Raw genomic sequence first — 17,294 nt, forward strand, 5'->3', positions numbered from 1 at the left:
ATGGTGAATGATAAACAGTCCCTCAAAAGAGTAGTTGTGGCTAGGCTGACAGCTGGGAAACTTTATCGTTTTCTCCACGGAAGAGGGGCCAGGAGGCAGGACGAGGAGACAAGCGCAAGTGGAGGAGGCAAGGTCGCATATTGCAACGCACTCCCGGCCCCCCACAGTTTTGCATGACCGTTTTGCATGTCTGCCATGTCTGTAAGTAAACTGTTGTAATCTAATGAGAATCTTCTCTCTCCTCTCTTCTGTGCCGTTTTTAGCTCCCCCTAGCTACTCGGAGTGCATCAGCACGGAGCAGAGGCCCAGCGTTGACTTGACGGCGGCGCGGGACGAGTTGGAGGGGCCGCTGTTCGCCTACATCCAGGAGTTCCGCTTCCAGCCTCCTCCGCTCTACTCTGAGGTAAAGACCCATGACCCAAACCTACACCTTTTGATATGACCTACCGTAAATCCTCTAATATTGGCCGGGGCCTGTATTTACTCAAGTGCATCTTGGACCAGGCCATAATTGGAAGGAGGCCAGAATTAGAGACAGGCCAATATTCCTATTTAAGCAAAACAGACTACCAATGGAATGAATAAAACCATGTGTCTACCGTATTTTGAACCAATAAAATACTTGATTCATTTACTGAAAAAGTAGGCTACAGTTACCATAATAGTTACGGTATGGTGCAAATGACTAGGAGACCATCGTCGGTCCATTTTTTACTCACGAGGCGTGTGTCCCTTCCTCCTCTGTTTGTCTTTCCCCCGTTCTCGCCTTGAGTTTATGGACACGACATGCGGCAACAACATTGACATTGACGGTCGTATTCCAATATCTGCGACTGTTTCACTCCCTATTTTACTCCACTTCGCAAGGCAACCTGTTTCTTGCTGCAGCCAAATGTCGGGGAAATATACATGCAATTTCTGTCTCCGGTCCGTAGCCTGAAGCAATCTCTATGTGTGAAGCGTACGTTACTGAAATATGAAGGTTAAGCGAGGTAGCCATATTATTGTCTAATACTGTAGCGTGCCTTCTATTTTCCTCCACTGGCAACGCATAGTAAAAGTTTGACAGCCAAATGCATTTACGACGAGGGCTCTCACAACTTTGCAACCAAGGCAAAATCTCTTTCTGTATGGGCGCGCTCTGCCTCTGGCTGTATTCCGGGCTCGTGTTGTTGCTATAGGTTACCCACGCGTCTTCAGGAAAGCTGACCGAAGCGGTCGCTCTCACACAGCTGATATTAACACACTGCTCACATGTAATAACTAGTCTTTGGCGTGTGCACCGTTTGTTTTATAGTAGCAAATGAGTCCTTTTTCGGAGTGAGGAACTATGTCTAATGTTAACCAGCTTAATGATCACAGTTGTGGATTTTGAGAACAACGTGAGATATTCAGTAAACGGAAAATAAATCATTGATTCTATTTTTAGACCCGGCCTGTACAAGAGACCGGCCCCAATTTACATCCGCCGACCGCGAGACCGGCCAATATTAGAATCCCGGCCAGTAATGGAATACAGGCCACAATTAGAGGATTTACGGTATGTAGCAGACAATTCAAGTCAAGTCAAGTCTGCGAGTTCATAGAGAAGCAATGGAGTAGAGATATTGAATTAATCCTGAAGGAAATGAATGATAATGCATTTGTTTTATTTTTGTTTTATATAGAGAGAATGAGAGCAGTTTTGGTCAACTCTCAGACCTGAAGTGGGCGAACATTTATTAAATGTATCTTTCTTTTTGTCCTCCTTTTCTTTTATCTATCTATCTATCTATCTATCTATCTATCTATCTATCTATCTATCTATCTATCTATCTATCTATCTATCTATCTATCTATCTATAGGTGGATCCCAACCCGGAGCCGGGCTGCTGGAGCGAGGAGAGGCGTCCGGACACCTGTCCGTCACGCTGAGGCGATCACGGCGCCTGTCCAGTGCTGTCAGGCTGATTCTCCTCCACGACTCCTCGAAGACTGTGACGCTCGCTCGTCCCGTTCGTACATATACGCTGCGGCTGGCTCCTCCTCCTCACACTCGACTCTCCTCCCCCCCACCTCCTCCCCCTCCACCGACCGACCGACCGACCGACCGACGCGGCGCGGCAAAGAGAAGGGGGTTGGATTTCAAAAAGGAGGGAGAGGTGGTGATCCTTACAACAAGAAACAAAAAAACAAACAAAACCTGCTCTGCCCTGCTATACCTACCTAGCTATCTGCAAGGGCACCAGAGCCCCGTCTGAAAACGAACGCGCTCGCTGGCTGGCTGGTGCAGACACACACTCACACGGGGGACCAAGCGCTTCCAACTGCAGAGAAGAGAGAGACACACACACACACACAGCTGCAGGACACTCCACCCAAGCTCCAAGTCGACAAGACTGGACCTGGACCTAAACCTGAACCTGAACCCGAACCTGACCCGAACAAGCCTACTGGTCCAGTCGAACCCGAGTCCGAACCAGGTACAGGCTGAGAAGCCAGAGCCAAGGCAACGTAAACCCCTGTGATGGTTGCCTCCTCATGGCTCACTATAGGCAACCTAGCCCCAAGAAAGGAGAGGAGAGGGGGGGGGGAACTCCCCCCTCAAAGAAACTGGTTTCAAGCAGAGGCACAATTCTGAGACGAGATTTTCTTTTTTTTAATATATGTTATTTTGACTTTTTGCCAGAGAGCAAAACAAAAAACTGAGAAGAACTGTGCCCTCTCTTGACCTCCTCCTCCTCCTCTCCCTCCCTCTCCTTCTCTCGCTCTCTCTCTCTCTCTCTCGCTCTGCTCTTGTCGTCATGGACACCACCAGGCCTGCGGTTCGGTTGCGCAGGGAAACAGGGTCGGAGATGCTCCTCGTCTCCTGCCTCGATTTTGCACATCTAGAGTTTCATTTTTTTTAGTTTTCGTTGTTGCCTATATTAGCAGCAGGGTGTGTGTGTGTGTGTGTGTGTGAGAGAGAGAGAGAGAGAGAGAGAGTGTGTGTGTGTGTGTGTGTTTGGTGCACTCCTCTTATCGCCACTTGTTATGTGGTGTGTGTGACCCCCCCCCCTCCGTGTGCTCTCTCGAACAAGGACTTGGTGACCTCGGCAGGGCTGGGCGGGTGGCTGATGTCGAAATGAGTGGCACACACAGAACTAAAGACAGAAAAAAGAACAAAGAAAGATACAGAAAAGAAAAGAAAGACAGAACACACTCCAGAGAGTGAAGAAGAGAAGAGGTTTCTTCCTTTTTTTGTTATTTTTATTTTTATTTTCATTTTCATTTTTTGAAAATAAGACGACCAGCTGCCTGACTTAGAGGCCTAGAGGCCATTGCAGTGCTTTCTAGACGCTTCCTCGCTGGTCTTGGATGTGAGGCGAGTGTGTGTGTGTGTGTGTGTGTGTGTGTGTATAAGAGTGTGTGAAATGCAGAAAAAATAATTTTGAATAGCAAGGTCAGGGAGTTGAGGAAAGAGTGAGTGAAGAGAGGAGAGGAGAGGAGAGGAGAGAAGGAAGGAAGGAAGCGAGGATAGACGAATGGATCCTCCCCTCTCCTCTTTTTTGGCTCTTCCTCCATCAGCAGAGGGGTGTGGGAGATGACTGAAAAGAGATGCACCCCGTGCCTTTGAGCTCTTCTCACACACCATGTGGCCTTCCTCTGTCCTGAGCCCACACACACACACGTGCACACACATACACATGCATGCATTGCTGTACCATCAGGCCCCCTTATTGTCCCTTCATATATACACACACACACACGCAAAGCTATACACTCAGCTCCTCAATAATACTCGCTCAGGTGTTCTGCTCTGCTCACTTGCCAAACTTAAAGACGAGGGCTGGCGTGTGTGTGTGTGTGTGTGGTTTTTTTTCCCACCCAATCTTTCTTATAATCTCCTCCCTCGTTCTCTTGCGTTCTCTCTAGCTCTCTGTTTCGATATGTAATGCACTGTCAGTCAACAACAAAAAAGGCATTTAGAGACATTTAGAGAAGTTAGTATAAAATAAAGACCCGCACAAAGATGAGGTGAGACAAAGGCAAAAAAAAAAGACGAAACAAAAGAATGACATTCCTCTTCAGTCCTATAGTTCTCTATCTCTATATCTATCTCTCTATCTCTCTCTCTCTCTGCCCTTACTCGACGAAATGACTCCTTACAAGATTTAAGTCATGGATGACGTTGAGTCCTTATGGCCACCCAGCAATGTGGTTTTAAGTTAGACTGAACCGATAAAGCACAGTGAAAAGAAGTAGAAGAAGAAAAAGAAAAAAATGAAAGCAGACAGGTAAATACGCTCGTCGATGAGTTCTACATTTGTTTTTTAACACTCATTCGATGATGCGCTAGACCAGAGTTGGAGTTTGGCTTTTTTTTTTGGAGCCTCAACTATAATAAGCACTTTTCTTTATTATTGTTTTCGGTATTGTTAGTTTATTATATTTTTGAGTGCGTGTGAAGCTAATCACACCGTAAAAAGACAGCATTGCAACTACGCGGGCATGATTTAGTCAAACAAAAATTAGCTAGACTTATTTACTTTTTTTTTTTTTTGGGTCATTCTTGAAAGTTTACAAATTTATTTTTTTTGTTTGTTTTATCATGGTGACCATGTCTTGTGCTCTTGATTTTCTTTTAACTCACAACCAGTGCAGCTCTCTGTATAAGGCAAGCAGGATGGGTGACAAGCACGCCCGGGTGACTGACCTTGGCACAAAGAGGCATAGCTAGCCCATGGACTACAAAGAGGCATAGCTAGCCAACGGGGCTACGCAGGGCAACTGCTTTAGGCCCTATTATTAAGGGCCCACTTAACGGCCCCAGACAGGCCAACAGCCCTTTAAACTACAGCAGTGGTGGTGCAGATTTTGAACAGATAGATAGTAGTGGGGTGGGGATATTATTTTTCTAAGCTAGGGGTTCCTATCTTGAGTCTTGATTCGACTCAATCAATCTGCTTCTGCCTCAATCTGAATTATTTTGTAAAAAAAATAATTAAAAAAAGGCTACATGCTAATCTGCCAGGTTCAGACCTCTTGGGTGTGCTTGTCAGGCTCCACCGCAACACTCAGTCAAAAGAAAAGGGAATGATACTTAAACGTCTCCAAAACATTTTACTTGTGTGGCTGACTGAACTTATTAGCGTCCTTTCTATTGTTTTCTTCTTCCCTTGATCTGCACGCGCATTGTAAACACAGGCTGTTTGTTGGACTGCCTAGCTCACTGGGGTTATATAGTCTTTTTTTTGTTATGTTGGTTGCGACTGATGTTTGATTAGCCTTGTGGCTTTGCCCCTGATGCGTGTTGCCATGGTGACTTGTTGTTTGTTAACACACGGTGCATTACGGGCGTGTGTGCACTTCCCTACACCTGATGACACAAGCTTTTCGTTTTTTATCTTACCTCCTGAGTGTGAATTAAGCTTATTCTAAAAAGTTTTTTAGAAACAAAAAAGTGCAATATTATTTTAGTATATTATTTCCACTACGTGTATGTTTCATATCTTTATTTTGTTTTTTCTTGCTTAATAATATTATCATATTTTTTTTGTCTTGTATTATGCCAGTTGATGAATGTTTTATGTTATAATTTTGCTTCTTGATCTTCCTTGTGTTCCAATAAATAAGCCATTTTTGAATATCTTGGTTTTTAGTTGTTTTGTTCTTGTCATTTAAAATTTGTATGCAATCATTTTGCAAATGAACTACCATACCCTAAAACTCGCTCAAAAGGTTTTTAACTTTTCTTAGTACACCTCAGTCCCTGGAAGTAGGAGGGGAACTGAACAGGTAAAAGAGAGCAACTTGAACAAGTTACTGTAAATGTTCATTGTTCAGCCTTCAATCCTATAAGTTTATTTCAGAAGTGAAAGGGTTCACTAATTCTGTAAACAACATTCTCCTAAGAAACAACAATAAACACAGAATCAATTACTCTTTTGGGACAATAAAAAGTTGAAAGTGGAGTCGAAGTTACATAAATAAACATCATTCTAACACAAGTACACTCAGTGCACTGAAATACCATGAGAAGCAATGCAGACAATGACCACCTACGATGGGACATGCTAAGCTCATCCTTGGTTTACCAAATCAATATAGACAGCGTTAAAAAGCATAATTAATATTACTAATGCCCTGTGTTTATCCAGAAGTAAAATAAAGGTTTTTTAAATACTCCAACTACCTTTTGAAGTGATGTTATAGGAATAACCAAATGCATTCCATCAACCTGAAGAAAAGACTATAGAGCGCTTTAATATAAACATAATATTACGTTTACGTTTAAAAAAAAATAACGTAAGAGTACCAACTTGTTTTGCATTAAATAAATGTTCAGGTTTCGTCCAGTCCTAATAACACTAGCACAAATATATGGTGGCCGATCAGTGCCAATGAAGAGTTGGCCTAAAAGTGGAAACAGGTCAATAAAAAAGTTGTCCTAAAAGTGGAAACATGTTAAACGAACTAACTATAATGGTATGTAGCATGCTGTATAGCATTGTAACTGTATGAGAACAACAAGAAGCATATGTTCAGATGAGGATTTAGATCTCTCTGTAAGCCATTGATAAGATCAATATGAGAGCTGCTGTGTGACCCAAAAGCTGTGAGGGACTGAGGTCACACCTTGTACCCAAACAGCTGTGTGTACCCACCAGCTGCACTGCCATCTCTCATCTCGCAGGCAGGGCCTGATCAAGGTGGCCTTGGGCCCCTGGGCTAAGGGCTGATGTGGGCCCCCCTGGAGGGCAAATTTTGCTCCAAATGAACCTAGACAGTGTCATAATTACGAGCTCGGAATTAAGGATAACATGTCCACCAACTGTACCTAACACAACAGACTTTTTTTTTCAACATTGCATCTTATCACAATTTTGCAATTTTTCACTTTTGGCCAATCAGGGCCCCCCTGCCTGGTGGGGGCCCCAAGGCTGCAGCCATATCTAGCCTGTGCTTTACAGTAATCCGGCCCTGCTCGCAGCTGTACTGTCACCTCTTGCAGGCTCGGCCTCACTCACTCACACACAGAAAAGGTGTGTTTCGCGATCTGCACCACAGCTTTTGCAACCACAGGAAAGAAAAACACCCATCCTGTTCCCTGTTTCTAGTTTTGAGGAGATTTAAAAAAATATTTTGGTGCACAAAGTGACTGTCGTTTTGACGCACGTGTGTATGACTCCACTATGTCTCTCTTGTAGTTGTTCCTGGTTATATATAGTACACTATGCTCTTGACAGGAGTGAATATATGCCATGGTGGTGGAGCAATAGCTGTGGAGCCAGGGCCGCTGACAGCTTTCTCTGGGCCCAGGACAATGTCATCTGAAAAGCCCCCCTACCCAATACATACAATGTAATGGAGACACAAATCTGTTGCCCCCTGTCTCCCTGGGCCCGGAACAACATGCCCCTTTGCCCCCCCCCCCTGTCGGCGGGCCTGGGTGGAGCAATACTGTACAATAGTAAACATCGCCCGCGGATGGAGTGCACACGTCACTGAACACATTCTCTTCGGCATTCGCATTCGCATTCCGACCCACTTTTCTGGAAGCTTGACAAAGGAGTCACGTGCATGCGTGCCCCAACTGAACTGAAACCAACCCCCCACACACCCCAACTCTCCAACCCCTCACACCCACCCATCACACCCCCGCTCCGCTCTCCACACCCCTCCATGGGGCACCTAGTGTAAGTCACGCCCTCCACTTCCTGATCATGGGGCAATAAGTTGCAATATAATTGCAATGATTGCATGCCCCATGAGGTGACAGGAAGGCGTGGAGACTTACTATATGCCCCAAACCCCAACCCCCCACTCCCAATTCAACCCACTTCACCTGCCCCAACTGAACTGAAACCAACCCCAAATCCACACCCCCCCCCCCCCCCCCCCCCAACTTTCAAGCTCTATGCCTAGCGGCGGCCCTGCCAACTCCCCACCCCCACTTCAACCCACTTCACCTTCCGTGTGTTTGCTGCAACGCTGTGCTGCCCTACTCGGCTCGTCAAAACAAACAGGCAGCGCAGCGAAGGAGGGAGGGAGCGGCATGCATGCCTCAGCTGATACAGCAGGTGTGCCTAAGCCCTGTGATTGGCACTCTGGCATGGGGTGGAGAGGGAGAGAGCGGGAGAGGGGTGGAGGGAGAGGCCGAGAGCGGCATATGCAGAGGCGGACATTAAATTAGGCAAACCTACAGTAGGCAAATGCCTAGGCCTGGGCCCCGACCAAATCTGCCCTTCATAGGGCCCCACCCCAACTTTCACACCAGCCGAGGTGAACACACAAAAAGTAGGCCTGATCTGAATTTGTTGCTTCTGTAAAGTAATCGAAGATAGTAAAAGAGAAAAAACACTAATACAGCACCAGAACTTTGTATCTGTATAATGACTTTTGAGGGCCCCATGTGTATATTTTATCTAGGGCCCCAAATTGGCTACTGCAGATCCGCCCCCTGGCTGGCCTGCCATAGCATGAGACAGAGAGAGATCATGCTACACGGCAGCGTCAGTACACTAAATCCAGAGGTGTGGCTCAGGACGTAGCATGGACGTAGCATGGACGGGGGGGCAATCGCGATTCCGACATACCGCTATTCCGACATACCGCTATTCCGACAGCCGACATACCGTAAGGTTAGGGTTAGGGTTAGGGTTAGGGTCAGGGTTAGGGTTAGGGTTAGGGTAACTGTATGCACTCTCCCTAAACTTAGTAAAAGCTGAGCAACGTAGCACAAACCAAAGAAATTGCATAACTCGCGCCGGTATTCCGACAATAGACATCAATGTCGGAATAGCGACATGTCGGAATAGCGCCACGTAACCGCATGGACGTAGCATGGACGTAGCATGGACGTAGCATGGACATAGCATGGACGTAGCATGGCTCGACTCGAGCAGGGCATCTGGCAGCTTTGGCCGGGCCCAGGACAAAGTCATCCAAAAAGAATGTACATTGTTAGCCTGATTATCATCCACTTTCAAATCTCTTCGAGACAATTAATATTTCCAAAACGGTATTTCCCAAACGGTCTCCCTTGGTTTGCTAATGGTTGTTTGCTTCCCAACAAAGTGGGAAGAGTTCACGATTTTTTTCGGGAGCTCAGAAAGTACTTGCACTGCTCTTGTCCTGACTATAGAATCAACGCTGAAGGTGTTGCGTCAGAGTGCATGGCCTGGCATTGTAGGGACAGGACAGGGCTGGATGGTGGTAGTGGTAGCAGTGATGGTGGTGGTAGCGGTGAGGGTGGTGTGTGTGTGTGTGTGTGTGTGTGTGTGTGTGTGTGTGTGTGTGTGTGTGTGTGTGTGTGTGTGTGTGTGTGTGTGTGTGTGTGTGTGTGTGTGTGTGTGTGCAGGGCATACCGGCATAGTGCAAGCCCACAGCGTGGAGGCAGGACAGGGCGCTGGGCTCTAAATCGAGCGGTGTCCGACTGTACCCCTGACCGGGCTTGAGCCCTGGCTGTAAATAAGGGCGCGACGACAGAGCAATCCGCTCCGAAAACTAACAGGGTCTTAGAGCCTCTCGTCAGGGAGATAACTACATACATATGCTGGCCTCAGAGGCGGACTTTCCATCAGGTAAACCAAGGCAACTGCCTAGGGCCCCGACCGATTCTCTCCTCCATAGGGGTCCCCAACTGTCAATCAAAGAAACAGTATATGAAATAGCATATAATGTCTTTGATAAATGACTATGAAATACAAGCCAATGGCTTTCGATGGCCAAACATCTCGCAGGGGCCCCTTCTACGATATTTTGTTGGCCCAACACCATACACATACACCATACACAATTCTATGTTGAACAGCAAACTCAGTATTTATCAACTACTATACTTAATGAGCCGACGTTATTTATAGCCCATAACGATGGCAGACTCCAGTACTACATGTTTCAGAGGGGGGACTCTGACACATCTCCCGCCCCCTCCTGTCACAATATCAGCATTCCGCCCCTGATCTGGGTAGAAACCCAACCCAGCATTTAGATCAAGGGGCGGGGAACCTATGTATGTCTCGAGGGCTGTTTACGACCCTTGCGGACGTTTTATCCGGCCCCCGATACACTTTGAATGTTTTGCACCGTCACCTGAAATATGACATGTTTTGTAAAGAAATCGTACGAATTACATTTACTTTACTTACCCACATAACTCAGGGGACCCGGAGAAGGTGGGTTCTGTTTAGCATGTAAAGGTGGGAACCTTCGATATAGGCCTTAATTGCAGGGGGAAATGCTGGTTTGTGTTCATAGTATGGCCCTTGGAGGACTTTTACGAGGACTTGAGAGCAAGGGCACGGTAGTGGAAAAGAGGCATGAGAGTACAGTGGCCAGTGCATTAATGAACAACTGGAACAGAGGCACAAGCAGATGCTCAACTTCAATGAGAATGGCTGCTTGCTACTATAGCTCTGTCAAAAAAGCAGTCTCACACAATACAGTACATCTGTCAGTCGTGCTCTACTTACGCAATCAGTAGAATATTGCATCGCAACCAGGATGCATTCTGCTTCATCAGTGTTCTCATACAGCACTCATAGAGAATGGGTAGGCCTATGCAGTTATGGGTAAACGGTTAGGGCGTTAGACTTGTATCCCAAAGATTGCTGGTTCGACTCCCGATCCGCCAGGTTGGTGGGGGGAGCAATTAACCAGTGCTCTCCCCCATCCTCCTCCATGACTGAGGTACCCTGAGCAAGGTACCGTCCTGCCGCACTGTGCCATTGGGGGCAGCCCCCTTGCACGGGTGAGGCATAAATGCAATTTTGTGGAGTGCTGTGTCACAATGACAACTGGAGTTGGAGTTTCCCAGTTGGGCTTTCACTTCACTTCACAAAAGTGGAATTTTCTTTAGAGTGTCCTGGCTACACAAATTCAATCAAGGCACATTGAGTATTCACAAAATACATACTGTACGTACTCTATGTGGATACTACCATCTCATACCACGTCCATATGTGGCTTGCTCAATTTGATTCTGAAGCATTTTTTAATTTTATTTATTTTGGGGGGCTTTTTGCCTTTATTTGACAGGACTGTGAAGTGAATGACAGGAAGCGAGTGGGGAGAAAGAGAGATGGGGAAGGGTCGGCAAAGGACCCGGGCCGGGTATCGAACCCGGGTCAGCCGCATAGCAAATGAGTGCCCCACCATTTGCACCATGGCACGGCCGATTCTGAAGTATTTTGATCCTTGTTCACACCTGTCCCCGGGGTGAGACACATTAAGTTACATTTACTCCAAAGTACTAGACTATTGTGAACAGACTCTCTCCAGAAACACAGACGAAAAGGTCAGGAGAGAGATTCTAGAACACAAAGTTCTGGACAACAAGATTCTGGAACCCTCCTACTAGCAGGCTATAATGCAGCCGGAACATTCCATGTGGACAGACAGGCGTTCTAGAACTAGAGAGCTCTCGCTGGAGAAGAAGAATTCTGGGAAACAGCTGTTAAGTCATTCAGAGGTGGTGGGCGGCGAGCTTCACAGAGACCCGGAGCAAGGGAAGAGCTAGCCACTTTGGGGCCCTAGGCGAAATGTAAGCATGAGGCCCTCAAAAGTCATTCTTTAAACACGTCACCAATTGGCATGGAAGGAGTGAGGGTGGTATGTTAGTGTTTGGTCTCATATTTTCAATTGATTGAAGATATACAGTATGTAAAATAATTACTTCAATTACTTTACATAAGTGACAAATAAAGATCAGACCTACATTTTTGCCACTTCATCGCTACTGGTTTGACAGTCGGGGGGCCCTATGGAGGGCAGATTCGGTCGGGGCCCCAGGCAATTGCCTAGGTTTGCCTGAGGTAAAGTCTGCCTCTGGCCCTGAGTTTCTCCCCAGTTTCTCCCCTTGCTCCCGCCAGAGGAAATAGCTTTTCCGCTCACATCTTCACACATTCCTGCCGAACACACGGCCTCCTCTGCTCTCCTCTGCTCTCTCTACCCCACTCCACATGTCTCAGGAAGATGAGTGGCCTTGGACTTGGCTGCTTGTGGGGCATTAGATTTGGCAGGGGCAGCCGTGGCCTAGTGGTTGGGGCAGCCGCGGCCTAGTGGTTAGAGAGTTGGGCCGTGTCTCAAATGCCGCACCTGTGCACTTTGGGCACTTCAGGCACTTCGGGCACTGTTGTTCAGTGCCTAGGGCGCTCACACTGAAAATTTCAGTTGAGCCAGTGCACTGAAAGTGTCAGGATGATCCCCTAACAATGGCGGAAAAATTCTGTGCTTGAATGATACTGCACTCACTAAACGGCGGCCATGTTGACAATGACACGGAGGAAATGTGGCATTCAGTTCAGTAGAAGAGTTTGGTCAACAGTCTCCTGATTCTGTAAGTAATGTTGATGGGACACCAACCTTTTAATGCCAACCAAAGTATTGTATGTGTGATTGTTGTCCTTTGGGGTGAAGGACATGGAAATACAAGCACCAGACGCTGTGCATTGTAAACAGTAGCCAACTCATATTTAGGCGAGCTAATGCCATGCTCAGCCGTCACTTCCAGCGAGGGCACAGTGCATAGTGCTCCATTTTTTCCACGACACTATGCACTAAAGACCCCAGTGCACTGTGTGCACTGTGCACTGACTGTCAGTGCACTGACAAAAGTGCGTCATTTGAGACATAGCCATGGTCTTTCAATCTGGGGGTTGCAGGTTCGAATCCCCCCTGACCTCTCCCTACATCTCCATCTATGGCTGAAGTGCCCTTGAGCAAGGCACTTAACCCCATATTGCTCCAGGGACTGTAAGCAATTCCCTGACAAATAATAACTGTAAGTCGCTTTGAATAAAATGAAAGCGTCAGCTAAGTGAAAATGTAATGTAATGTAATGTAATTTGCCATTCTCCCTCTCTCCCTCCCAAAAAAACCAAGATGCTCTCTGCGCGCGCACACACACACAAGAGGATGTTTACACATCCACATGTCATAAATACATGTTCCAAATGGTACCCTATGCATTTTTCAAGGACCTACTTTAAGTTTTAGATACGGCAACCTGAAAGTGGGCTCTTTGAGAACTTGGTACAAAACGTGTCAAAACGTTTTTGAGAAAACTGTAAGGAGTTGGGAGCTATACTGTTGCACTTTTCCTATTGGGAATTGTGTGAACCTCCATGATTTTTTTTTTGTGTGGTCACAAAACCATGTGTGGCACACACACCATACATTGGTTGGGACTCTCTTTTGATTGCACAAATCCATAAGTTACGATAACCCGGGCAACAGATGTTTGAGGGGAAGTGCTCACTTGGACCAGTTACCTAACTGCAGTATTTTGACCTCTGACCCTACAGGATGTACCACGGCCGCCCTACTGAAAGCCCAACTGGGAAACTCCAACTCCCAATGTCATTGTGACACAGCACTCAACAGCACACAAGTGCACACTGCACATGGCAAATTGCATTTATGCCTCACCCATGCAAGGGGGCAGCCCCCAGTGGCGCCCGAAAGGGAACAGTGTGGCGGGACGGTACCATGCTCAGGGTACCTCAGTCATGAGGAGGATGGGGGAGAGCACTGGTTAATTACTCCACCCACCAACCTGGCGGGTCGGGAGTCGAACTGGCAACCTTTGGGATACAAGTCTGACGACCTACACGTAACTACTTATCCATAATGGCCGATACACCTGGCAATGCTGTTGCCATCACTTCTCCAGGCCTCACTGGCCAGCTCTATACTGATGGTGCTCCACTTAACATGGGGGGCAAAGAGATTGTACTGTAAATAATGTAGAATCTCCTCATTACATGTAACAAGTGCTAAATTTAGCTAATCAGTAAAGTAGAGTAGATCGTATTTCATTGTCCCCAACATAACATAAAAAGCATACAAACATACAGAACATTGAGAAACATAACACTGTGCACTGTAACTGTTAGTAATATATAATATATGATTCTATTCTATTCTATTCTACTCTATTCTATTCTACTCTATTCTATTCTATTCTATTCTATGCTATTGTATTCTATTATATTCTGCTGTATTCTATTCTTTTCTATTCAAATCTATTCTATTCAAATCTATTCTATTCTATTCTATTCTGTTCTATTCTATTCTATTCTATTCTATTCTATTCTATTCTATTCTATTCTATTCTATTCTATTCTATTCTACAGCACTCCACGCTGTTGGTGTATGCATCGGAAACTGAGTGCTTCAGCTTGGGGTATCATGAGAGCTCTCTCTCTCTCTCTCTCTCTCTCTCTCTCTCTCTCTCTCTCTCTCTCTCTCTCTCTCTCTCTCTCTCTCTCTCTCTCTCTCCTCTCTCTCTGTGTGTGTGTGTGTGTGTGTGTGTGTGTGTGTGTGTGTGTGTGAGTGTGTGTGTGTGTGTGTGTGTGTGTGTGTGTGTGTGTGTGTGTGTGTGTGTGAGTGCACATGTCCAGGTGGTTCTGGTATGCCATGGGGGGCATGGGGGGCATGGGGGGGGGGGTGCGGGGTATCATTGGCCCTTGTCGTTGGCCTCTGGCCCTGGACGTGATCTCCTTAAAATAAAAATTGCACTCTCACAGGACACCTTGGCCTTGCTACCCTACCCTGTTATTGCAGGCTCATGCATTCATATTTCACTTAGGGGAGAGTAACTTTGGGGATTACTTGTTGCACATAATTATATATTATTTGAATTATAAAACATATCATATGTGTATATATTGTGTGGTTTTTAAAGCAGACTGATAATGCTGATTAGATGATGGAAACTATGGGGTAATGAAGTTGCTTCTACACATGTGTAACTCTGAATACTGTGCTGATCTTTACATATTTACCACATTATTATCATATTATATTATCTTATTATATTTTGTTATCATATTATTCCATATGCCATCACTGCACTAAACAGCCTCCCCTTCTGTCATATCATATCATATCTATCTATCTATCTATCTATCTATCTATCTATCTATCTATCTATCTATCTATCTATCTATCTATCTATCTATCTATCTATCTATCTATCTATCTATCTATCTATCTATCTATCTATCTATCTATCTATCTATCTATCTATCTAGCTAGCTAAAGGCTGCCTGTTAATCTTACCCTCCCTAATTGCTGCTTGAAGCAAAAACACGAGAAAAATGAATATTGGGTCCAAACTGGGTCATCAGAGGGCGTTACAAGCGTCATGAGTCCTCCCGTCAAGCGTCATCTCCTTCCCAAGTAAATTTCACATCAGGACAATCATAGTTGTTCTTGGTCACGGTGCCAAAAAAAATCAGCACCAACCTCAGCTAGGCTGGACTGGTACTCTGGCATACAGGGCATTTCCCAGTGGGCCGGCAGCCCCCAGGGGCCGCTGCTGTAAGCTGTTGTTATTTTCCTGGGAATTGGCCTACAATTTAAGGGCCGTACACACACGTCACTACTAGTTACTCGCTCAGCGAATGAAGTCAATAGAATGTCGATGTGTTCCAGCGAGACTCGCAGGCGAGTAGGCGAGTACTGTACAAGCGATGCGATGTGGGTGGATTCCGAGTTGAAAATATTTTATCTTCGAGCGAGGCGAGTAAGGGAGTAACCAATTGGAATGCAGAGTTCGGTACTTCTCGCCTGTTCATTGGCAGTTAAAGCCGCGGGAACTTTCAGCGAACGTTCCATGAAAGACTGGCGAGTAGGCGAGTAGGCGAGCAAGCGAAAAGCTAGCTTTGTGTGTGTACGCCGCTTAAGAAGGGGGAGGGGGGGGGTCATTAGTCCATAGGCAGTGTGTTGGGGCCGGTCTATGCCAAAAAATGCCTGGGCCATTTTTCGGTCCCAGTCCCTCATCCTCAGAAAGTATGTCGTGGCTGTTGTGGCTTTTCTATCTGACAAATAGTATCTCTAAATATCACGCCTGTGTTTCTCTCTCTCTCTCTCTCTCTCTCTCTCTCTCTCTCTCTCTCTCTCTCTCTCTCTCTCTCTCTCTCTCTGCCTCTCTCTCTGTCTCTGCCTCTCTCTCTCTTTCACCCCTCTGTCTTTCTCTGTGTGTCTCTCTCTGTTGACTCTATCTTTTGCTCCATCTCTCTTTATGCTCTCTCTCTCTCTCTCTCTCTCTCTCTCTCTCTCTCTCTCTCTCTCTCTCTCTCTCTCTCTCTCTCTCTCTCTCTCTCTCTCTCTCTCTCTCTCTCGCATTCCCTCTACCCCTCACATCTTTCTGCTGAGGACAGCACTTTCCATTACGTCTGCAGTTCGGCTGCCAGCAGAGGAGAGAACAGGGAAGGAACAGGGTTCTCATGGAGGTCCTGTCTGGTCTGGCTTAGGCTGTGCGGTGGGCAAGTGTGTGTGTGTGTGTGTGTGTGTGTGTGTGTGTGTGTGTGTGTGTGTGTGTGTGTGTGTGTGTGTGTGTGTGTGTGTGTGTGTGTGTGTGTGTGTGTGTGTGTGTGTGTGTGTGTGGCTCAGGCTGTGCGGTGGGCATGTGTGTGTGTGTGTGTGTGTGTGTGTGTGTGCGTGCGTGCGTGCGTGTCTGTGTGTGTGTGTGTGGTTGTGTGTGTGTGTGTGTGTGTGTGTGTGTGTGTGTGTGCGTGGCTCAGACCGTGCGGTGGGCATGTGTGTGTGTGTGTGTGTGTGTGTGTGTGTGTGTGTGTGTGTGTGTGTGTGTGTGTGTGTGTGTGTGTGTGTGTGTGTGTGTGTGTGTGTGTGTGTGTGTGTGTGTGTGTGTGTGTGTGTGTGTGTGTGTGTGTGTGTGTGGCTCAGGCCGTGCTGTGGGCATGTGTGTGTGTGTGTGTGTGTGTGGCTCAGGCCGTGCTGTGGGCATGTGTGTGTTTGTGTGTGTGTGTGTGTGTGTGTGTGTGTGTGTGTGTGTGTGTGTGTGTGTGTGTGTGTGTGTGTGTTTGTGTGTGTGACTCAGGCTGTGCGGTGCATGTGTGTCTATGTGTGTGGCATTGAATTGGCAATACTGACCGACTTGTGACTCAGGCTGGCCTGTCTGGGATTTTTTTTTTGGGGATTGGGGTAGAGAGATAGAGAGAGAGAGGCAGACAGACTGACATACACAGAGAAATACAGACAGAAAGACAGCCAGACATAAGGATAGAGAAAGAGATAGGGATGGACAGACAGAGTAGGACAGACAGAGAGAGAGAAAGAGAAAGACAAGGGGTGAGAGAGAGAGAAAAAAAGAATGAAATGATGAATGAAAGAATGAGAAGTCTGACTGGTGAGTAGGGGAGATGGAATCAGAGCATTGTGTGCGTATTCAGCACCCAACAGCATTCCGCACTACTGCCCCAGGCCCAGGGTTGCCAGATGAGGCTGATGATTTCCAGCCCAAAAAATGGTCAAAACCCGCCTAGAAGCATAAAATCCCGCCCAATTATATTGAATTCTATGGC

General features: G+C 46.4%; 1 protein-coding gene across 1 annotated transcript in view; it reads left to right on the forward strand.

Moving 5' to 3' along the window:
• Nucleotides 1-5,606, forward strand: part of arrdc3b (arrestin domain containing 3b) — a 15,171-nt gene extending 9,565 nt beyond the window's left edge. Inside the window, exons 7-8 of the mRNA XM_063209831.1 lie at nucleotides 264-403; nucleotides 1,846-5,606. Of these exons, the coding sequence (XP_063065901.1) occupies nucleotides 264-403; nucleotides 1,846-1,914 (209 nt within the window). The 3' untranslated portion in view covers nucleotides 1,915-5,606. The remainder of the gene's footprint in view (nucleotides 1-263; nucleotides 404-1,845) is intronic.
• The last annotated feature ends 11,688 nt before the right edge of the window (nucleotides 5,607-17,294 follow it).

This window comes from Engraulis encrasicolus, chromosome 11 (genome assembly GCF_034702125.1).
Source record: "Engraulis encrasicolus isolate BLACKSEA-1 chromosome 11, IST_EnEncr_1.0, whole genome shotgun sequence".
Taxonomy (NCBI): domain Eukaryota; kingdom Metazoa; phylum Chordata; class Actinopteri; order Clupeiformes; family Engraulidae; genus Engraulis; species Engraulis encrasicolus.